This window comes from Pelophylax lessonae (assembly GCF_965119305.1).
Source record: "Pelophylax lessonae genome assembly, chromosome: 4".
Classification (NCBI taxonomy): domain Eukaryota; kingdom Metazoa; phylum Chordata; class Amphibia; order Anura; family Ranidae; genus Pelophylax; species Pelophylax lessonae.
In genome coordinates, this window is record NC_138771.1 from 266,350,783 (window position 1) to 266,376,311 (window position 25,529).

A 25,529-nucleotide genomic window follows, 5' to 3' on the forward strand; every position below is an offset into this window, starting at 1 on the left:
AACAACAAAAAAAAACAGAAAAATAAAACAATGTTCTTCTTCATCTCTGAAGGACGAGGCCCATATGGAGTAGGAGGGAGGTTGAGGTGGTGGTGGATGTGGCGGTGACATAGGCGTGCGCACAGGGTGTGCTGGGTGTGCCTGGGCACACCCTAATCACCTAGGGCACATAGCATTGCCAGTGAGGAGATGGGAAAGATCTCCCTGGGACCTGCTCTGCTCTATTTCTCCTTGCCTACAGGTACATGGCCCCGATACATTACTCTCCCTGCTGGCAAACACATGCATGTGTATTTCAACTTTGGGGTGCACACCTTAATGCAATAGGCTGCGCACACCTATGGGCGGTGTAGGTGGAAGCGGCGGTGGAGGAGGACCAGGGCCGGATTAACAGCATCATGGGCTTGGTGCTGAGGATTTTGAAGGGCCTTAGGGCCGTGCCTTGCCATGCACCCAGAGGAGGAAGGGTGCAGCCATGCATGCCTAATTCAACATGGGATGCTGTCTCTGAAGCCCATAAACACATCCATGCATCGCCAACTGTCCCTCCTTGTCCGGCCTTCACGCTGTGTGGGGAGGTTCTGAGGGTGCTGCCTGGGGAAGCGAGCATAGAAGCCAGACTTCTGTGTTTACAAGTGACAGAAGAGCGGTAACAGTGAATATGGCCAACCCGGGGCCTATATAAAAGGTAGGGGCCTGGAGCTGCAGCTCCAATAGACCCTACATTAATCTGGCCCTGAGGAGGAGGACGAGGTAGCCAACACTGCTTCTTTTCACAAATTTTAAATGAGGGTACACCCCAAAAGAGTGAGAAAGAGCAAAAATGGAACAATGGGTGGGTAAGGTCGGTATCCATTGCTATTCTGCATAAGGTACGGAAAAGTCCCGTGGGATCCATGCCTGGTTCATTTTAATGAACGTGAGCTTGTCCACATTGTCTCTGGACAGGCGGCTGCGCTTGTCTGTTATAACGCCCCCAGCCGTGCTAAATACCCGTTCAGATAATACACTGGCTGCAGGGCACGCCAGCACCTCCAAGGCGTAAAGGGCAAGCTCAGGCCATGTGCCCAATTTGGAGACCCAGAAGTTGAAGGGGGCAGACCCGTCATTCACTACATGTAGGCGTGTGCACACATACTGCTCCACCATGTTGGTAAAATGCTGCCTCCTGCTAAGACGTTCCATCTGAGCTGCTGGTGCTGCTGTTTGTTGTGGCGTGCTGACAAAGCTTTTCCACATTTCGGCCATGCTAACCCTGCCTTCTGAGGTGCTGGCGGTGCCCTGGTTGCGTTGGCGACCTCCTCCTCCTCCTCCTCTGCCTTGTGCTTCCACTGTGGCCCCGCTGTCAGATGGGAATGCCAGCAGCATGGCGTCTACCAGCGTGCGCTTGTACTCGCGCATCTTGCGATCGCGCTCCAGTGAGTGAATTAAGGACGGTACGTTGTCCTTGTAACGGGGATCCAGCAGCGTGGCCACCCAGTAATCAGCACAAGTTAGAATGTGGGCAACTCGGCGGTCGTTGTGGAGACACTGCAGCATGTAATCGCTCATGTGTGCCAGGCTGCCCAGAGGCAACGAAAGGCTGTCCTCTGTGGGAGGTGTATGGTCCGTGTCCTCTGTATCCCCCCAGCCACGCACCAGTGATGGCCATGAGCTGGCCTGGGTGCCACCCTGCTGTGAACATGGTTCCATCTCCTCCTCCAGCTCCTCCTCCTCCTCATCCTCCTCATCCTCCAGAACTGTGCCCCTGCTGGACAATTGCGTCCCTGGCGTTTGCGTGTGCAGGAACCCACCCTCGGAGCCCCTTGCGAATGACTGCCCTGAAAGCCTTGGAAATGTTACCTCTTCATCCTCCTCCTCCTCCTCATCCTGTGCCACATCCTCTTCCATCATCGCCCGAATTGTTTTTTCAAGGAGGCATAGAAGTGGGATAGTTAAGCTGAGAACGGCGTCATTGCCACTGGCCATGTTGGTGGAGTACTCAAAACAGCGCAACAAGGCACACAGGTCTCGCATGGAGGCCCAGTTATTGGTGGTGAAGTGGTGCTGTTCCGCAGAGCGACTCACGCGTGCGTGCTGCAGCTGAAACTCCACTATGGCCTGCTGCTGCTCGCACAGTCTTTCCAGCATGTGCAAGGTGGAGTTCCACCTTGTGGGCACGTCACATATGAGGCGGTGAGCGGGAAGGCCGAAGTTACGCTGCAGCGCTGCCAGGCGAGCAGCAGCAGGGTGAGAACGCCGAAAGTGCGCACAAACGGCCCGCACTTTCTGCAGCAGCTCTGACATATCGGGGTAGTTTTTAAGGAACCTCTGCACCACCAAATTCAGCACATGCGCCAGGCAAGGGATGTGCGTCAAACCGGCTAGGCCCAGAGCTGCTATGAGATTTCGCCCGTTATCGCACACCACCAGGCCGGGCTTGAGGCTCGCTGGCAGCAACCACTCATTTGTCTGCTGTTCCATGCTCCTCCACAACTCCTGCGCGGTGTGTGGTTTGTCCCCCAAACAGGCAAGTTGTAAAACTGCCTGCTGTCGTTTACCCCTGGCCGTGCTGAAGTTGGTGGTGAAGGTGTTACGCTGTCCGGATGAGGAGGCGGTAGAGGATGAGGAAGCGGAGTAGGAGGAGTTAGGAACAGGAGGCAAACTGAAGCGCCCTGCAATCCTCGGTGGTGGAAGGACATGCGCCAAATTGCTATCCGCCTCAGGCCCATCCGCCACTGCATTTACCCAGTGTGCCGTTAGGGAGATATAACGCCCCTGACCGTGCTTACTGGTCCACGTATCCGTAGTTAGGTGGACCTTGGCACAGATGGCGTTGCGCAGTGCACACCTGATTTTTTCCCCCACTTGGTTGTGCAGGGAAGGGATGGCTTGCCTGGAAAAGTAGTGGCGGCTGGGCACGACGTACTGTGGGACAGCCACCGACATAAGGTTTTTAAAACTGTGCGTCTCCACCAGACGGAATGACAGCATTTCAAAGGCCAATAATTTTGAAATGCTGGCATTCAGGGCCAGGGATCGCGGGTGGGTAGGGGGGTACTTCCTCTTCCTCTCAAGTGTTTGGGAGATGGAAAGCTGAACGCTTCCACGGGACATTGTGGAGATGGTTGTTGGTGACCCAGGTGGTGGTGTTGCTGACAGATCGTCTGTTTGCGGGGTGGCAGGTGCCGGTATCACTACAGATGTGGCTGGAGCGGCCGAGACTGCAGCAGAAGAGGAAGCAGGATGAGCCAGAGACGTTTCTTGGTTTTGAAGGTGTGTACTCCACTGCAGCTCGTGCTTTGCACTTAGATGCCTGATCATGCAGGTTGTGCTCAGGTTGAGAAGGTTCATGCCTCGCTTCAAGCTCTGATTGCACAGGGTGCAAACCACTCGTGTCCTGTCATCAGCACATTTTCTAAAGAACTTCCACGCTAGAGAACTCCTTTGAGCTGACTTTGGTGCGCTCGTTCCCTTGCTGCGTTGGGCAGTAGCGGGCGTAGTGTCTAGGGCACGGCCGCTCCGCTTCTGCACCCTGCTCCCTCTTCTGCTGTGCTGGTGGCTCTGTGCGACCACCGCCTCTTCCTCCAAACTACTCAGTTCACCTGCATGACGTTCATTCCATGTGGGGTCGAGGACCTCATCGTCCTCCACATCATCTTCCACCCAGTCTTCACCCCTGCCCTCCTTGTCGGTCTCCACAATGCTGAACGCCGCAGCAGTTGGCACCTGCGTTTCGTCATCATCGGAGACGTGCTGCGATGATCCTTGCATGTACTCATCTTGAGGAATAAGTGGTTGGGCATCGCTGCACTCAATCTCTTCCACTTCTGGGGCAGGGCTAGGTGGATGGCCCTGGGAAACCCTGCTGACAGAGTCCTCAAAAAGAATAAGAGACTGCTGTATGGCTTGGGGCTCAGACTGCTGGCCTGATTTGCAAGGGGGTGAGGTGAAAGACGGTTGGACATTGGCTGCAGGTGCCAACTCTGACCTTTCTGCAGTAGACTGGGTGGGAGACAATGTGAAGGAACTGGAGGCACTGTCAGCAGCAAACCAATCTACTATCGCCTCAACTTGTTCTGGCCTCATCACTTCTAGGGGCGTTTGATGCCCTACCAAATACTGATGCAGGTTCTGTCGCCTACTCACACTTGAGGAAGGTGTTTCACTTGTGCGTGTAGCTGGCACAGATCGACCATGTCCTCTCCTTGCAACAGGAGCTCTACCAGCAGCACCACGACCCAGGCCACGGCCCTTATTTGACGGTCTCCTCATATTTCTGTAATTTAAGATCTTGCCCTAGAAAGGTTTTTATTGAATAGCGGAATAGAAAATATGATCCAAAAAAAGTGTATGTATATCACACGTACACAACCACACTAGGCCCCAATTACTATTGTTTGTACCCCTAAAAGGCTAGATGAGGAGTAGGGGGAGTATGGAACAGGCAGCACCCTCAAACCTTCAGAAGTATGAGATGAACCCCAACAACTTGGAAAGGTGGATCTCTCTCACACGTACCGACACAGACTATCCCGCAATTCAATTGATCCTCAAAGGTTTTTATTGAATAGCGGAATAGGAAATATGATCAAAAAAAGTGTATGTATCTCGCACGTACACAACCACACTAGGCCCCAATTACTATTGTTTGTACCCCTAAAAGGCTAGATGAGGAGTAGGGGGGGTATGGAACAGGCAGCACCCTCAAACCTTCAGAAGTATGAGATGAACCCCAACAACTTGGAAAGGTGGATCTCTCTCACACGTACCGACACAGACTATCCCGCAATTCAATTGATCCCCAAAGGTTTTTATTGAATAGCGGAATAGGAAATATGATCAAAAAAAGTGTATGTATCTCACACGTACAGAAACACACTAGGCCCCAATTACTATTGTTTGTACACCTAAAAGGATGGATGAGGAGGAGGAGGAGTATGGAACAGGCAGCACCCTCAAAGCTTCAGAAGTATGAGATGAACCCCAAAAACTTGGAAAGGTGGATCTCACACGTACCGACACAGACTATTCCGCAATTTAATTGATCCCCAAAGGTTTTTATTGAATAGCGGAATAGGAAATATGATCAAAAAATGTGTATGTATCTCACACGTACAGAAGCACACTAGGCCCCAATTACTATTGTTTGTACACCTAAAAGGATGGATGAGGAGGAGGAGGAGTATGGAACAGGCAGCACCCTCAAAGCTTCAGAAGTATGAGATGAACCCCAAAAACTTGGAAAGGTGGATCTCACACGTACCGACACAGACTATCCCGCAATTTAATTGATCCCCAAAGGTTTTTATTGAATAGCGGAATAGGAAATATGATCAAAAAATGTGTATGTATCTCACACGTACAGAAGCACACTAGGCCCCAATTACTATTGTTTGTACACCTAAAAGGATGGATGAGGAGGAGGAGGAGTATGGAACAGGCAGCACCCTCAAAGCTTCAGAAGTATGAGATGAACCCCAAAAACTTGGAAAGGTGGATCTCACACGTACCGACACAGACTATCCCGCAATTTAATTGATCCCCAAAGGTTTTTATTGAATAGCGGAATAGGAAATATGATCAAAAAATGTGTATGTATCTCACACGTACAGAAGCACACTAGGCCCCAATTACTATTGTTTGTACACCTAAAAGGATGGATGAGGAGGAGGAGGAGTATGGAACAGGCAGCACCCTCAAAGCTTCAGAAGTATGAGATGAACCCCAAAAACTTGGAAAGGTGGATCTCACACGTACCGACACAGACTATCCCGCAATTTAATTGATCCCCAAAGGTTTTTATTGAATAGCGGAATAGGAAATATGATCAAAAAAAGTGTATGTATCTCGCACGTACAGAAACACACTAGGCCCCAATTACTATTGTTTGTACACCTAAAAGGATGGATGAGGAGGAGGAGGAGTATGGAACAGGCAGCACCCTCAAAGCTTCAGAAGTATGAGATGAACCCCAAAAACTTGGAAAGGTGGATCTCACACGTACCGACACAGACTATTCCGCAATTTAATTGATCCCCAAAGGTTTTTATTGAATAGCGGAATAGGAAATATGATCAAAAAATGTGTATGTATCTCACACGTACAGAAGCACACTAGGCCCCAATTACTATTGTTTGTACACCTAAAAGGATGGATGAGGAGGAGGAGGAGTATGGAACAGGCAGCACCCTCAAAGCTTCAGAAGTATGAGATGAACCCCAAAAACTTGGAAAGGTGGATCTCACACGTACCGACACAGACTATCCCGCAATTTAATTGATCCCCAAAGGTTTTTATTGAATAGCGGAATAGGAAATATGATCAAAAAAAGTGTATGTATCTCGCACGTACACAACCACACTAGGCCCCAATTACTATTGTTTGTACCCCTAAAAGGCTAGATGAGGAGTAGGGGGGGTATGGAACAGGCAGCACCCTCAAACCTTCAGAAGTATGAGATGAACCCCAACAACTTGGAAAGGTGGATCTCTCTCACACGTACCGACACAGACTATCCCGCAATTCAATTGATCCTCAAAGGTTTTTATTGAATAGCGGAATAGGAAATATGATCAAAAAAAGTGTATGTATCTCGCACGTACACAACCACACTAGGCCCCAATTACTATTGTTTGTACCTCTAAAAGGCTAGATGAGGAGTAGGGGGAGTATGGAACAGGCAGCACCCTCAAACCTTCAGAAGTATGAGATGAACCCCAACAACTTGGAAAGGTGGATCTCTCTCACACGTACCGACACAGACTATCCCGCAATTCAATTGATCCTCAAAGGTTTTTATTGAATAGCGGAATAGGAAATATGATCAAAAAAAGTGTATGTATCTCGCACGTACACAACCACACTAGGCCCCAATTACTATTGTTTGTACCCCTAAAAGGCTAGATGAGGAGTAGGGGGGGTATGGAACAGGCAGCACCCTCAAACCTTCAGAAGTATGAGATGAACCCCAACAACTTGGAAAGGTGGATCTCTCTCACACGTACCGACACAGACTATCCCGCAATTCAATTGATCCTCAAAGGTTTTTATTGAATAGCGGAATAGGAAATATGATCAAAAAAAGTGTATGTATCTCGCACGTACACAACCACACTAGGCCCCAATTACTATTGTTTGTACCCCTAAAAGGCTAGATGAGGAGTAGGGGGAGTATGGAACAGGCAGCACCCTCAAACCTTCAGAAGTATGAGATGAACCCCAACAACTTGGAAAGGTGGATCTCTCTCACACGTACCAACACAGACTATCCCCCAATTTAACTGATCCCCAAAGGTTTTTGATTAAATAGCGGAATAGAAAATATGATCCCAAAAAAGTGTATGTATATCACACGTACACAACCACACTAGGCCCCAATTACTATTGTTTGTACCCCTAAAAGGCTAGGAGTAGGGGGGAGTATGGAACAGGCAGCACCCTCAAACCTTCAGAAGTATGAGATGAACCCCAACAACTTGGAAAGGTGGATCTCTCTCACAAGAAACCAACACAGACTATCCCCCAATTTAACTGATCCCCAGAGGTTTTTGATTAAATAGCGGAATAGAAAATATGATCCCAAAAAAGTGTATGTATATCACACGTACACAACCACACTAGGCCCCAATTACTATTGTTTGTACCCCTAAAAGGCTAGGAGTAGGGGGAGTATGGAACAGGCAGCACCCTCAAACCTTCAGAAGTATGAGATGAACCCCAACAACTTGGAAAGGTGGATCTCTCTCACACGTACCAACACAGACTATCCCCCAATTTAACTGATCCCCAGAGGTTTTTGATTAAATAGCGGAATAGAAAATATGATCCCAAAAAAGTGTATGTATATCACACGTACACAACCACACTAGGCCCCAATTACTATTGTTTGTACCCCTAAAAGGCTAGGAGTAGGGGGGAGTATGGAACAGGCAGCACCCTCAAACCTTCAGAAGTATGAGATGAACCCCAACAACTTGGAAAGGTGGATCTCTCTCACACGTACCAACACAGACTATCCCCCAATTTAACTGATCCCCAGAGGTTTTTGATTAAATAGCGGAATAGAAAATATGATCCCAAAAAAGTGTATGTATATCACACGTACACAACCACACTAGGCCCCAATTACTATTGTTTGTACCCCTAAAAGGCTAGGAGTAGGGGGAGTATGGAACAGGCAGCACCCTCAAACCTTCAGAAGTATGAGATGAACCCCAACAACTTGGAAAGGTGGATCTCTCTCACACGTACCAACACAGACTATCCCCCAATTTAACTGATCCCCAAAGGTTTTTGATTAAATAGCGGAATAGAAAATATGATCCCAAAAAAGTGTATGTATATCACACGTACACAACCACACTAGGCCCCAATTACTATTGTTTGTACCCCTAAAAGGCTAGGAGTAGGGGGAGTATGGAACAGGCAGCACCCTCAAACCTTCAGAAGTATGAGATGAACCCCAACAACTTGGAAAGGTGGATCTCTCTCACACGTACCAACACAGACTATCCCCCAATTTAACTGATCCCCAAAGGTTTTTGATTAAATAGCGGAATAGAAAATATGATCCCAAAAAAGTGTATGTATATCACACGTACACAACCACACTAGGCCCCAATTACTATTGTTTGTACCCCTAAAAGGCTAGGAGTAGGGGGGAGTATGGAACAGGCAGCACCCTCAAACCTTCAGAAGTATGAGATGAACCCCAACAACTTGGAAAGGTGGATCTCTCTCACACGTACCAACACAGACTATCCCCCAATTTAACTGATCCCCAGAGGTTTTTGATTAAATAGCGGAATAGAAAATATGATCCCAAAAAAGTGTATGTATATCACACGTACACAACCACACTAGGCCCCAATTACTATTGTTTGTACCCCTAAAAGGCTAGGAGTAGGGGGGAGTATGGAACAGGCAGCACCCTCAAACCTTCAGAAGTATGAGATGAACCCCAACAACTTGGAAAGGTGGATCTCTCTCACACGTACCAACACAGACTATCCCCCAATTTAACTGATCCCCAGAGGTTTTTGATTAAATAGCGGAATAGAAAATATGATCCCAAAAAAGTGTATGTATATCACACGTACACAACCACACTAGGCCCCAATTACTATTGTTTGTACCCCTAAAAGGCTAGGAGTAGGGGGAGTATGGAACAGGCAGCACCCTCAAACCTTCAGAAGTATGAGATGAACCCCAACAACTTGGAAAGGTGGATCTCTCTCACACGTACCAACACAGACTATCCCCCAATTTAACTGATCCCCAGAGGTTTTTGATTAAATAGCGGAATAGAAAATATGATCCCAAAAAAGTGTATGTATATCACACGTACACAACCACACTAGGCCCCAATTACTATTGTTTGTACCCCTAAAAGGCTAGGAGTAGGGGGGAGTATGGAACAGGCAGCACCCTCAAACCTTCAGAAGTATGAGATGAACCCCAACAACTTGGAAAGGTGGATCTCTCTCACACGTACCAACACAGACTATCCCCCAATTTAACTGATCCCCAGAGGTTTTTGATTAAATAGCGGAATAGAAAATATGATCCCAAAAAAGTGTATGTATATCACACGTACACAACCACACTAGGCCCCAATTACTATTGTTTGTACCCCTAAAAGGCTAGGAGTAGGGGGGAGTATGGAACAGGCAGCACCCTCAAACCTTCAGAAGTATGAGATGAACCCCAACAACTTGGAAAGGTGGATCTCTCTCACACGTACCAACACAGACTATCCCCCAATTTAACTGATCCCCAGAGGTTTTTGATTAAATAGCGGAATAGAAAATATGATCCCAAAAAAGTGTATGTATATCACACGTACACAACCACACTAGGCCCCAATTACTATTGTTTGTACCCCTAAAAGGCTAGGAGTAGGGGGAGTATGGAACAGGCAGCACCCTCAAACCTTCAGAAGTATGAGATGAACCCCAACAACTTGGAAAGGTGGATCTCTCTCACACGTACCAACACAGACTATCCCCCAATTTAACTGATCCCCAGAGGTTTTTGATTAAATAGCGGAATAGAAAATATGATCCCAAAAAAGTGTATGTATATCACACGTACACAACCACACTAGGCCCCAATTACTATTGTTTGTACCCCTAAAAGGCTAGGAGTAGGGGGAGTATGGAACAGGCAGCACCCTCAAACCTTCAGAAGTATGAGATGAACCCCAACAACTTGGAAAGGTGGATCTCTCTCACACGTACCAACACAGACTATCCCCCAATTTAACTGATCCCCAGAGGTTTTTGATTAAATAGCGGAATAGAAAATATAATCCCAAAAAAGTGTATGTATATCACACGTACACAACCACACTAGGCCCCAATTACTATTGTTTGTACCCCTAAAAGGCTAGGAGTAGGGGGAGTATGGAACAGGCAGCACCCTCAAACCTTCAGAAGTATGAGATGAACCCCAACAACTTGGAAAGGTGGATCTCTCTCACACGTACCAACACAGACTATCCCCCAATTTAACTGATCCCCAGAGGTTTTTGATTAAATAGCGGAATAGAAAATATGATCCCAAAAAAGTGTATGTATATCACACGTACACAACCACACTAGGCCCCAATTACTATTGTTTGTACCCCTAAAAGGCTAGGAGTAGGGGGGAGTATGGAACAGGCAGCACCCTCAAACCTTCAGAAGTATGAGATGAACCCCAACAACTTGGAAAGGTGGATCTCTCTCACACGTACCAACACAGACTATCCCCCAATTTAACTGATCCCCAGAGGTTTTTGATTAAATAGCGGAATAGAAAATATGATCCCAAAAAAGTGTATGTATATCACACGTACACAACCACACTAGGCCCCAATTACTATTGTTTGTACCCCTAAAAGGCTAGGAGTAGGGGGGAGTATGGAACAGGCAGCACCCTCAAACCTTCAGAAGTATGAGATGAACCCCAACAACTTGGAAAGGTGGATCTCTCTCACACGTACCAACACAGACTATCCCCCAATTTAACTGATCCCCAGAGGTTTTTGATTAAATAGCGGAATAGAAAATATGATCCCAAAAAAGTGTATGTATATCACACGTACACAACCACACTAGGCCCCAATTACTATTGTTTGTACCCCTAAAAGGCTAGGAGTAGGGGGAGTATGGAACAGGCAGCACCCTCAAACCTTCAGAAGTATGAGATGAACCCCAACAACTTGGAAAGGTGGATCTCTCTCACACGTACCAACACAGACTATCCCCCAATTTAACTGATCCCCAAAGGTTTTTGATTAAATAGCGGAATAGAAAATATGATCCCAAAAAAGTGTATGTATATCACACGTACACAACCACACTAGGCCCCAATTACTATTGTTTGTACCCCTAAAAGGCTAGGAGTAGGGGGAGTATGGAACAGGCAGCACCCTCAAACCTTCAGAAGTATGAGATGAACCCCAACAACTTGGAAAGGTGGATCTCTCTCACACGTACCAACACAGACTATCCCCCAATTTAACTGATCCCCAGAGGTTTTTGATTAAATAGCGGAATAGAAAATATGATCCCAAAAAAGTGTATGTATATCACACGTACACAACCACACTAGGCCCCAATTACTATTGTTTGTACCCCTAAAAGGCTAGGAGTAGGGGGAGTATGGAACAGGCAGCACCCTCAAACCTTCAGAAGTATGAGATGAACCCGAACAAATTGGAAAGGTGGATCTCTCTCACACGTACCAACACAGACTATCCCCCAATTTAACTGATCCCCAGAGGTTTTTGATTAAATAGCGGAATAGAAAATATGATCCCAAAAAAGTGTATGTATATCACACGTACACAACCACACTAGGCCCCAATTACTATTGTTTGTACCCCTAAAAGGCTAGGAGTAGGGGGAGTATGGAACAGGCAGCACCCTCAAACCTTCAGAAGTATGAGATGAACCCCAACAACTTGGAAAGGTGGATCTCTCTCACACGTACCAACACAGACTATCCCCCAATTTAACTGATCCCCAGAGGTTTTTGATTAAATAGCGGAATAGAAAATATGATCCCAAAAAAGTGTATGTATATCACACGTACACAACCACACTAGGCCCCAATTACTATTGTTTGTACCCCTAAAAGGCTAGGAGTAGGGGGGAGTATGGAACAGGCAGCACCCTCAAACCTTCAGAAGTATGAGATGAACCCCAACAACTTGGAAAGGTGGATCTCTCTCACACGTACCAACACAGACTATCCCCCAATTTAACTGATCCCCAAAGGTTTTTGATTAAATAGCGGAATAGAAAATATGATCCCAAAAAAGTGTATGTATATCACACGTACACAACCACACTAGGCCCCAATTACTATTGTTTGTACCCCTAAAAGGCTAGATGAGGAGTAGGGGGAGTATGGAACAGGCAGCACCCTCAAACCTTCAGTATGAGATTGTGTTCACTGTACCCCACAAAGATTGAGTTCACTGCACCCCACAATGATTGTGTTCACTGCACCCCACAAAGATTGTGTTCACTGCACCTCACAAAGATTGTGTTCACTGTACCCCCCAAAGATTGTGTTCACTGCACCCCACAAAGATTCTGTTCACTGTACCCCACAAAGATTGTGTTCACTGCACCCCAAAAAGATTGTGTTCACTGCACCCCAAAAAGGATGTTGTTCACTGCACCCCAAAAAGGATGTTGTTCACTCCACCCCAAAAAGATTGTGTTCACTGCACCCCACAAAGATTGTGTTCACTGCACCCCAAAAAGATTGTGTTCACTGCACCCCAAAAATGATTTTGTTCACTGCACCCCAAAAAGGATTTTGTTCACTGCACCCCAAAAAGGATGTTGTTCACTCCACCCCAAAAAGATTGTGTTCACTGCACCCCAAAAAGATTGTGTTCACTGCACCCCACAAAGGATTTTGTTCACTGCACCCCAAAAAGATTGTGTTCACTGCACCCCAAAAAGGATGTTGTTCACTGCACCCCAAAAAGGATTTTGTTCACTGCACCCCAAAAAGATTGTGTTCACTGCACCCCACAAAGGATTTTGTTCACTGCACCCCACAAAGATTGTGTTCACTGCACACCAAAAAGGATTGTGTTCACTGCACCCCAAAAAGATTTTGTTCACTGCACCCCAAAAAGATTGTGTTCACTGCAGCCCAAAAAGATTGTGTTCACTGCAGCCCAAAAAGATTGTGTTCACTGCAGCCCAAAAAGATTGTGTTCACTGCAGCCCAAAAAGATTGTGTTCACTGCAGCTCACACACAGAAAAATGGATGTGGATCACTGACACCTGCCTATCTCCAATCCCACACCACACAGCAATATCGATTGTAGTTTGTAGAACACAGTTTCCCTAAAATTCAGCAGACTCTGTCCCTAACAGGATTGAGAAGAGATCGTAGATCAGGATTGAGTGCAGATTCACCCCACCCCCCACACAGCAATATCGATTGTAGTTTGTAGAACACAGTTTCCCTAAAATTCAGCAGACTCTGTCCCTAACAGGATTGAGAAGAGATCGTAGATCAGGATTGAGTGCAGATTCACCCCACCCCCCACACAGCAATATCGATTGTAGTTTGTAGAACACAGTTTCCCTAAAATTCAGCAGACTCTGTCCCTAACAGGATTGAGAAGAGATCGTAGATCAGGATTGAGTGCAGATTCACCCCACCCCCCACACAGCAATATCGATTGTAGTTTGTAGAAGACACTGACCCTATATAATTCAGCAGACTCTATCCCTAAAATGCCTACAACTCGCCCTGCCTAAACACTCCGACCTGTCCCTCAATTCTATCCGGACACAAATGGTTTTTTCCTGCCTATCTTTCCCTAATCAGCAGCCAGCACGTTGATGTGTGCTCTGTCCCTGAATCTAAGCAGCATAATGACGCCGCTGCGGCTGCCTCGAACTTATAAAGACTTGGTCACATGCTTCAGACGGCCAATCACAGCTACTGAGACATTTGCAGGCATGGCTGGGATGGCTTAAGGCACACCAGTTAAACGATTGTTGATTGGCTGTTGAAAGCCCGCCATGAAAAGAGCGCCAAAGCATGCAAAACCCGGAAATAAAACGACCGAACACGGATTTTTACCCGAACATACAGTAAAGTGTCCGTGTCCGTGTTCGGGTACAAAAAATCCAATTATTCGGTACGAACACGAATAATACAGTCCGTGTTCGCTCAACACTACCCAGCACCCCTTGCCATTACATACAGTCAGTGCAGAGGTGTCGGTACTGCGTTCCCCCGAGTTACCGCTGAAAAAAAGCTTTGAACTTCGAACTTCGGTAATCAAAAAACACCATTTTGAAGCCCTAAAACCCAATAAATGCCCCTAAATAGTGCCTAGGGTTCTGGGTCATGCCCCAGGGACTATTAATCACACACAAAAAAGTTCTTAAAAATTGTCATTTTTGAAAGAGAGCCAACTATTGAAAAAATTATTGAAAAAAAAAAAAAATTAGATTTCTTTGGATTTAGTGTCTGGGGGGTCTAAAAGTGTACCTGTGAAGTTTCAGCTCTGTAGCATGTCCAGAACAAGAAAAAAAAGTTTGTTTGTATTAGAATTGCAATAGAACAGGATAGTGGCTCCGCTATTTTCACACCTTGCCGGTTTTGTAGCAGGTGTTTTTTCTGGGCATTTTTTGGGGGTCTTTGGAGGCAGGCATAACATCAGAACTTCTGTGTAGGGGTATATATACACACACACATGTATGTATATATACACATACACATATATAGGTGTGAAAGTAGCAGAAACCTATGCTTGCGCTAATGAAATAATTAACACCCATATGGCTTCTCTGCTATAACACCTATATATGTGTATGTGTATAAATACATATAAGTGTGTGTGTATATATACCCCTATACAGAATTTCAGATGTTTTGCCTGTCTCCAAAGACCCCCAAAAAATGCCCAAAAAAATGCCTGCTGCAAAAACACACCTGGGCGTTTTTGTAGCTGGCGTTTTTTGGGCATTTTTTGGGCGTCTTTGGAGGCAGGCATAACATCAGAACTTCTGTGTAGGGGTATATATACACACACACATGTATGTATATATACACATACACATATATAGGTGTGAAAGTAGCAGAAACCTATGTTTGCGCTAATGAAATAATTAACACGCATATGACTTCTCTGCTATAACACCTATATATGTGTATGTGTATAAATACATATAAGTGTGTGTGTATATATACCCCTATACAGAATTTCAGATGTTTTGCCTGCCTCCAAAGACCCCCAAAAAATGCCCAAAAAAAACGCCTGCTGCAAAAACACACCTGGGCGTTTTTGTAGCTGGCGTTTTTTTGGGCATTTTTTGGGTGTCTTTGGAGGCAGGCATAACATCTGTACTTCTGTGTAGGGGTATATATACACACACACATGTATGTATATATACACATATATAGGTGTGAAAGTAGCAGAAACCTATGCTTGCGCTAATGAAATAATTAACACGCATATGGCTTCTCTGCTATAACACCTATATATGTGTATGTGTATAAAAACATATAAGTGTGTGTGTATATATAAACCACTATACAGAAGTTCAGATGTTATGCCTGCCTCCAAAGACCCCCAAAAAATGCCCCAAAAAAACGCCTGCAACAACACACATGTCTAAATCATTTATTGATGCTGTGGGTGCCTAAATTGAAGCTCTGTTGACTTCCATTATCCAATCATGTGCAAGCAAACTGTTTTTCTCGTATTATTATTTTCTTTGCACATGATTGGGCATTCTTTGCATCGTAAAATTTCACCACATTCACAAAGCTCTGGGGAAATTCTTTTACACTGTGCAACTTTCTTTGCAAACTGAACACCCTATTTGCCTTTAGCAAATTAACCCCATTGGATTTATGGCAAACTATAGTACATCCCTGTTAAATGAGTGAACTTCCTAGCCAATCAAAGTCTGAGAAATGGTTTACTATAACCCCTCAGGATCCCATGGACAAAGTAATTCATTAAATCACCACAGCAGATCAGCCATTCATGCATATGTGTTCCAAGTTAAGACACTGGGGAGTTTTTTTCTAGATTATGTTTTTTTTAGAAAGTAGAAAAGGCCAATAAACCCCTTCCCCTTACAAAAAAAAATAAATATTTAGAATTTTATGATAGTAAACATGAGTATCTGAGTTTTTTCTAACACAAGTGAATTAAAAATGAAAAGCTAAAGTTTCTTAAAGTCCCCTCCACAAGTGTACAAATTGCTTGTGCTTCAAGACGTGTAGGTGGAATGAACATGCCATGCCATCAACCATCCTGGGAACAGGGGGTGCCAAAAACTCAGCTATCACAGATCAACACTGGGCATCTGTGTTTTGAGAGGGGTTGCACTTTTTTTGGGAAACCTAACAGCTTACCAACTCCCCAGCAATGGGGATGCCAATCCATAGGTAAAATAAGATGCAATAGAAAATGCTAAAAAATTTGCACAAGGATTGTGTATCAAGCCATTTAATCTTTACAAAATTTAAGACAAAAGCTATTAATAAATAGCTAAATTTCAGTTTTAAACTGTAAAAATCATTCCTGATCCTTGCTGTCTATACTAAATAGTTAGGTCAGTTTCAAACAAACAGATCCTGTGACTATTCAGAAGGCCATAGATGGACATAATTGTAGCCACCAGCCAACAAGTGATCACCAGCACCCACCAAGCTTGCCTTGGTGTCCAAGTACTCCCTGTGCACACACAAACAGTTTTCAAGAATGCACAGCTATCTTTTAGTGTGATATTAGGAAAAAAATATTCATTTCATATGCTTGGATTCTTGAAAGGAAAGCATAGAAAAGAATAGCATGCAAGAGAGTTTTTTTTTTTTTACATAAAGGACACCCACATAAAAAAAGAGTAAGACAAACCGTATGTTGTTTAAAATATAGATATAATTAACAATTCATCCTTGAAATCAGGAATTAGAAGTATGGTTTAACTTCACTCCCTGCATGCTTGCCTGAGTTCACCACTGCAGCCAGAGAAAGGCAGGCAGTTTTAAAAGAAAGTCATTAGTGGAAGGTTACAAATATCTCTTAGTTTAGGCTTTCTTGTGACAAAGGTGACAGTCAAAGGTGGTTACAACAACCCATATTACACTGTCAGGGATCCTTACAACAGCCAAATTAATTTAACTTTTTTCAAAAAACAAAAACTGTAAACTTCTTAAATGTGTTAGACGAAGTTAAGTTTTCATATGTTTTCTGCTTACTTAAAGTGAACCTGCCCCCAGACTATGCAGACCTTAAAGTGGAACTTTAGTGCTGAGTTTTAGGATGGGCGGACGGGCAGGGATTTTAATGCAGAAACACTGGCGAGTGTCGGGAGGAGAGGGGACGTCCCCTCCTGCCATTTCTGAAATCGATCCAGAGGCTCATGAGCTGCTCGAAACCACTTTTATGAGAGAGCCAGCCGCCAGGAAAAAAAAAATACCTTGGTGACTGCCGATAGCTCCAGCCATAGAAACAGAAAATGTGCAAGTCATCAGTATCAATTGTGGGACCGCAAACAGAGTGTGCTTTGGGTATTACACCCTTTGTTGGAAACTTTATGACCAATTGTCGGGTCTCAGATAATGCAGATGGATGTCCCTCGGGCACTATATAGAGAACTTAGGGAAAAGTCCTTTAAGTGAGCATAGTCCTGTAGACATGGGCATGACAAAATCTGACGTAAGTGCAGCAATTTGTGGCAGTGAATTGTCTAATGCAGGTGATCACTGATTGCTGACTCAGCAGGTGGGTGGAAGAGCGGCCGGGATGGATCAAGACCAAGAGGCAAAGGTAGAGACAATGGAGAGTAATGGAGGGGAGAGAAAGGCACAGGGCGGGCGGTACAGTAATGATGAGTAGTCTCTGATATTGTCTCTGGTATTATAACAGTCAATAGCCGCAGCTGCATAGCTCTAACAGAGCGTGAACTTTCTTTTTTTTAACTTTCTTACCGACCCCTCCGTGTAGTACTGGTGCTCCAGCCGATGCCTGTTCCATAAACTCTCACTCCTCAAATCCGGCCATTCAGACGTAGTAGACGTGTTTTTACCGGAATCCTATCGTCTCATACACACCAAACTGGGGCTGTAAGCGCCATCCCTTCCTGTCCTCAACCCGGAAGTATTCTCAGGTGTATTGCTGATGTCCAACTCCGCAGAGAAAACACAGCTGAGGCTTAGCTCGGTGGATGTGTGGGGCACTGGGTGTGGCGTCGACACTCGTGAAAGGAGCCTTAAAGTGCAACTAAACCCATCAATTTAAGGGTTTTAAAAAACAGTTTGCTAACTGTTACATTTGCCCGTGCCATCAACCAAACTGTCTAACCATCAAATGGCTGGAATCCTAACTGATCACATGTGCAGCATTATGGTAGTTACAGATCAAACAGAAGCAGCTTCCTTGGCTGAAAAGGATAGGAGGGTTTAGTTCCCCTTTAAGTGACAGAGTTGTATTAATGTTGTATTGTGATCAGTCCAAAGTTTATTTCAGTGTACACCTTTTCAAAAAAATGTTTGAGATTAGAACATACAATTAAAGATATAACAGTGTGCGATGTATATAAACTTTAATATACATTTATTTTTATTCCAGACCCCTGCAGAAGTACAGGAAAAAATTTTGTTTGAATTTGACACACTTCAACAGTTTTTAAAATCAGCCAGAGACGCCAATCCTAGTGGAAGATAAAGAACCTTCACAATATTTGTTTTCTCTGTGGCAGTGGTAATGGAATGCAAAAAAAAAAAAAAGGATCAGTGCCAAAAGGATTCCAATGTGGTATATCTGTAACATGGAAAGGAGGCTTGAACTAGGCCTCCAGCCAAACCTTTTTTGTTTAAGATAAAATGGAGAAAGAGGAGAAAACTCTGCGAAAAGTGAGAGCAAATCTCTCTAAAGTGACAAGAAGGACATAAAATTAGGGTTATTCTCCCTCATTGAGTATACAGTACATAAAGAAGTAAATGCCTGAGGGATGTTCTAATCCCAAATCTGCATAAAGGTGTGACTATAGTTCTTCTTTAAAGCACTCCATGAAAATAAAAAAATTAACCCTTACAGCATGTAACTCATGTAGTGTAGGAGAAATCTACTCAATGGTGAATTTGTTTTTAATATCATGGAGTTGGACTTTAAAGTAAAACTTTCACAAACCCAGGCAATTCAAAGAAGTATTTGGTAAAAGAAGGGCACAATCTGGGTCTGTCTTGTGGTGAAACCCATGTAAAAAAAAGAAAGCCCTCTCCAAAGATTACCTATTTAAAGCGGTTCTTTACACTAGAAACAAAAAAATAAAAGTCAGAAGCTACAGTACAAATACTGTAGCTGCTGGCTTTTAATAATAGGGCAATTACATTTCCAGAGATCCAGTGTATTCCTCACCTGAGCTGGCTCTTCAGGTCCCCAGGGCCGGCATCTTTAGTGTGGGAAGCCGACTGTGACAGCTTGCAGCTTCACAGCCAGCTTCTCACTGCCCATGTGTGAGCCCTGTGGGCTCTGTGTTTTGTGAATGGTCCTGCAGCTTTCTGGGATCTGTGACATATCCCAGAAGGTTGCGGGGGGGGGGGATGTAGGAAACTTCCATTTGGAACCAGAAGTGGGAGCATGTGCCTGTAAAACCAGATACCTGTTCCCCAAAAAAATGTAAAGTGCCAAAACTTAAAGAGGAGGGGGAGGGGAGCCAGACAAGCGGAACTTCCCTTTTTGGGTGAAGTTCTGCTTTAACAGTGAGGCCATCAAATAAATTAAAGAACCAATATAGTGACTTGGGAGGGAGGAAGGGTAAGTGTCTTTAAAGTCAAGATGTGCATATAATGTTAATTACCAATGGGCCCCTTTACACTGCTTCGTTAAAAAATGCTTTAAAAATGCATATGCATTTCATGATGTGTTTTTAATGTGTTTCCACTGCGTTTTCTGGTTACCTTACTCCCTGCATGCACCTGTGAAACACAAACGCGTGACTCAAAAAGCGCACCAAATACAAAGTAAAAGTGCAGCAAAAACGCACCAGTGCAAAAAGGGCCCTTGGGCTGACCATATATTATGCAATTTTCTTTCCTTCGACCACAGGGTGAAGGAAAGAAAGTCACTCGATTCTCCCATCAACACAATTAGAGTTGATGGAGGAATCCATCCCACTGTGCTATTGTAGGTTTTCCTGCCATCAGAATACAATGAGCCCTGCTGATGGCTATAGACCATAGCAGTGATCGTACAAAAAAAGAAAACAGGCAGGCTTGTTGTACAGAAGTAGAAAAATAGATCCACTAGTACAACCAGCTTTCCCACAGATGCTTAAAAAATTGGCTTTAATCTCTATATTTACTTATCGTTTGACATGCCATTTTCACGGTTAACCTATGATAATGCATTTTGTCATCATATGCTCAATTTGAATTGCCAAAGCTTGTGACAAGGTTATTTTATTGTAAATCCATCTTTATGCACCTACCACCTATCTATCCCCAAAAACGGCTGCACAAGAGTGTTGCACTGAAGATGTTGCCTACTCCACTGGACGATTACTGATTTGACTAAAATGAATTCTACAAAATGAATATGACTGAAAATTGTTTTACAACATTACCTTAACTTCTGTCATAATCCTTAAGGAAGCTCAATAAGTTATTTTACAAGCAAAATATGTGAAAGTGATGTTGTTGCTTTGTTGTTACATTCCTGCTATGCTGTATTTAAGAGCTGTCTATCTACATGGACATCCATATTGCAGAAGACCAACACATGGAGCAAAATGAAGAATAATCCAGCATAAGAAGAAGCTATTTTATTCACAGTTTATATGAAAAGAATTATTTATATTTATTATCAGTATTACAATATAGCCCCGTATTTTATTAAATTTAGTTGTTATTTCGTGATTCGCCACCAGCACTAGTGATGGGGAAATCTGCTTTGGTTCGATTTGTGAGAACCTTCAGTGGTTTCATCGTAAAAATCTGCAAATAGTGAACTTTAAAGGGTAACTCCACTTTCGTGGGGAAAAAAATTAGCAAATAAAGAAAAAAGCAATATAGCGTATACAATTGCGACACAAATCATATTGTAATTGAATGTTATTTAAAATGTACCTTTCCTTTTCAATCTGCAGCTGTTATAATTTTCTGGAAATGCAATGCAATATGGCTACCTGGAGGTGTTCTGTACACAGAATGTGTACTGACCACACCCCAGAAACATAATTTCCTGCTTGTGTGATTGGCTCACCAATTCTCCCAGAAGTCTGCTTAAAATACAAGTCAGATTTCTGGCATCCTCTGCAACAAAAATGTTATTTTTGGTGAGATATGGGAAAAACGCAAATTCTTTAAAATAGATAGAATGTAAATAATAAGGGTGCCAACAATCTGTTCACAAACCCAATAATTATCAATGACTAGGTTGTTGCTCCTTTAACAGTGACAAATACTATTAATATAAATCAAAAAGTGAAAAGAAGGGCGCTTTTAAATTATATACAATATAGTAAGAATTAAAAATAAAGTGTACATTAATTAATACAAAATAAATGCAAATCCATATAGTAAATGAGTCAAAAAATAAATAAATCTCATAAAATAAGTGTCCAATCATAATGAGAAGAATGGCCTGGTCACTGCGTATCAGATCTGCGCTTAACTTCCTGATGACGCGTGCATGCGCAAAATGCATTGAGGTGCAGGCCTGATATGCAGTGACCAGACCCATTCCTCGCCTTACTTCCCCTGAGTGGAACACACGCCGGATCCTATTGTCGGTGAACAGGATAGGAGCTATCGGCGGGAAGCTGCATATGTTTTATGCCCGTATTTTCCTGTAAACATGTGAGTAGATACAATTGCGATTTTAATGTGTTGCTTTTTTAACCACTTGCCCACTGGGCACTTATACCCCCCCTTCCTAACCAGACCAATTTTCAGCTTTCAGTGCTCTTATAGTTACATAGTTACATAGTTACATAGTAGGCGAGGTTGAATAAAGACAATAGTCCATCCAGTTCAACCTGTGTAGGTGTGTGTGACTGTAATCATCTAACATAGCCCTCAATCTCCTGATCCTTGAGATGTAAGTCTAAGAGTCTTTTGAAAGTCACCATACTACCCGCAGAAACCACCTCTTGTGGTAGACAATTCCACAATCTTGTAGCCCTAACAGTAAAGAACCCCCCACGTTGCCTGAGGTTAAAACGCTTCTCCTCTAATCGCATTGCATGTCCTCGAGTCCTCATGCAATTCCTTCGAATGAACAGCTTTTCTTCTAAGCTGAGATCCCCATTAAGATATTTATAAATTGCTATCATGTCCCCTCTCAGACGTCTTTTCTCCAGGGAAAATAAATCGAGCGATTGCAGCCGCTCTTCATAGGTAAGGTCCTCCAACCCCCTAATCAGTTTAGTTGCCCTTCTCTAGACTTTCTCCAGCTCCAACACATCCCTCCTGAGGACTGGCGACCAGAACTGGACAGAATACTCCAGATGCAGTCGGACCAGAGTTTTATAAAGTGGAAGGATTATAGTCTTATCTCTGGACTACATCCCTTTCTTTATGCATGCTAATATTCTGTTGGCTTTGGAAGCTGCCGCTTGGCATTGCATGCTGTTGCCTAATCTATCATCAACTAAGACTCCCAAATCTTTCTCCATTTTTGATTCCCCCAAGGGTTCCCCTCCTAACGTGTATTGTGTTTTTATGTTTTTGGTCCCCAAGTGCAAAACCTTACACTTCTCCACATTAAACCTCATTTGCCATGTCGTTGCCCACTCCGTAATTTTGTCCAGGTCATTCTGTAGGATATCTGCTTCATGCTGTGCAGTTATTGCCCTGGCCAATTTTGTGTCATCTGCAAAAACTGATAACGAACTACTGATCCCTTCCTCAATGCTGTTTATGAATAAATTGAACAAGGTTGGTCCCAGGACTGAGCCCTGGGGCACCCCGCTTACTACCTCAGACCAGTCTGAGTATGCGCTGTTTATTACTACCCTTTGGACACGGCCTTTTAGCCAATTCCGTATCCAAGAGCAAACCCTGCTGTCGATACCTGCAGACCTTATTTTATAAATTAAGCGCTTGTGGGGAACTGTATCAAACGCCTTAGCGAAATCCAAGTACACCACATCCACTGGTCTCCCCCTATCTAGCTCACAGCTCACTTCCTCGTAGAATGCTAAGAGATTGGTTTGACAAGATAGTTTGAATGATAATTACTCAGTCAGGCAACACTGTACTCATATTACATTTTTATCCTTTCTTTCACACAAATAGAGCTTTCTTTTAGTGGTATTTAATCATCACTGGGGTTTTTATTTTTTGCGCTATAAATTAAAAATACCGAAAATTTTGTCAACAAAAGCATTTTTTAAAATTTTGCAAATTTAGTAATTTTCCTTCATAAATTTTGGCCAAAAGATACATATCTTTGGTAAAAATAACCCAGATGAGTATATATTATTTAACAGGGGCAGGCTACCTCTGGTTGGTATCCACAATACAGTGCCCTGTCCAGTGAGCACTAGGAGACTCAATCATAAATCCATCATCAGAGTTTATTGAAATCCAATAGTATCATATAAAAAGCATATAAAACTGACATATAAAAGCAATACAGCCAGATCAAATAAAAAAAACATGCAAGGTTTCACTGTATAAATTAGCAGGAGGCGGGGTACCTGTGAAGAGGGAGGGTGTGAAAGCCACGACCTGTCCTCCACGATGGAGTCTGCCCTGGAGCCGTTAGGGTGACATGCAGGAGAGTGTGATTCACTGTAGCAGAGGGGAGGGAGACAGGCAGATGCCAGGTGCCACTGGTTGGAAGAAGATGGAGGCAGTCCCACGGGTGACTGGGATGGATGGGAGATCCTGTTTTTTGCTCAGGAAAGTACAAATACCCCCCAAATTACCCCTTTTTGGAAAGTAGACAATCCAAGTTATTTAGTAGGAGGCATGGTGAGTTTTTTGAAGTTGTAATTGTTTCCCACAATTCTTTGCAAATTTAAGATTATTTACTTATTTTTTTTTTCACAAAACTGTCATATTACCAAGTTATTTCTCACACACTGTATAGGCATACTTGCAACTACACCCCAAAATACATTGTGCTTCTCCTCTTGATTATGGTGATACCACATGTGTGAGACTTTTACACAGCCTGGCCACATACAGAGGCCCAACATCCAAGTAGCACCTCCAGACGTTCTAGGAGCATAAATTACACATATCATTTCTTGACTACCTACCACAATTTTGAAGGCCCTGGAGCACCAGGGCAATGGATACGCCCAAAAAATGACCCTGTTTGGAAAGCAAACACCCCAACACAAAATCTAGGAGGCATTATTTTGAACATGTCATTTTTTTCCACAAGTTTTTGGAAAATGTGGAAAGAAAATGAAAACACATTTTTTTTACACAAAGTTGTCAATTTATAAGATATTTCTAACACATAGCATGTACATAGCTAAAATTACAGCCCCAAATACATTCTGCTGCTCCTCCTGAGTATGGCAATATCACATGTGGGAAACTTTTCCACAGCCTGGCCACATACAGAGACCCAACATGCAGGGAGCACCATCAGGTGCTCTAGGGACATAACATTACAAATCTAATTTCCTGACTACCCATTACAATTTTGTGAGGAACTGATGTGGCACAGATGAGCACTCATGTGGCATGGATGAGGCACGGATGAGCACTGATGTGGCATGGATGAGCACTGTTGTGTCAAGGATGACCACTGATTTGGCACGGATGAGCACTGCCGTGGCAAGGATGTGGCATGGATGAGCACTGATGTGGGATGGATAAGCACTGATGTGGCAAGAATGCGCACTAATGTGGCACAAATGTACACTGATTTGGCACAGATGAGCACTGATGTGACACAGATAAGCACTGATTTGGCACTGATGTGGCACGGATGAGCACTGATGTGGCATGGATGTGGCACAGATGAGAACTGGTGTGGCATGGATATGGCACAGATGAGCACTGATGTGGCATGGATGTGGTATGGATAAGCACTGACCTGGCATGGATGTGGCACGGATGAGCTCTGACTTGGCATGGATGTGGCACAAATGAGCACTGGTGTGGCAGGAATGAGCACCGATGTGGCATGGATGTGGCACAGATGAGCCCTGATGTGGCATGGATGAGCACTGATGTGGCATGGATAAGCGCTGATTTGGCATGGATGGGCACTGATGTGGCATGGATGTGGCACGGATGAGCACTGATGTGGCACGAATGAGCACTGATGTGGCATGGATGAGCACTGATTTGGTACAGATGAGCACTAATTTGGTACATATGAGCACTGATGTGGCATGGATGAGCACTGATTTGGCACGGATGAGCCCTGACGTGGCATGGATGTGGCACAGATAAGCACTGTTGTGGCATTTTGTGGCACAGATAAGCACTGATGTGGCATGGATGTGGCACAGATGGTCACTGATGTGGCACGGATGGGCATGGATGTGGCACGGATGAGCACTGATGTGGCACGGATGAGCACTGACGTGGC

At 44.1% G+C, this 25,529-nt stretch overlaps 1 protein-coding gene across 1 annotated transcript in view; it reads left to right on the forward strand.

Moving 5' to 3' along the window:
- LOC309552602 (uncharacterized protein) overlaps positions 1–18,692 on the forward strand; it is a gene marked incomplete at its 3' end in the record, with an annotated part of 115,933 nt that extends 97,241 nt beyond the window's left edge. Inside the window, exon 11 of the mRNA XM_082253545.1 lies at positions 18,597–18,692. Coding sequence (XP_082109671.1) covers positions 18,597–18,692 — 96 coding nt within the window. The remainder of the gene's footprint in view (positions 1–18,596) is intronic.
- Positions 18,693–25,529: the final 6,837 nt, after the last annotated feature.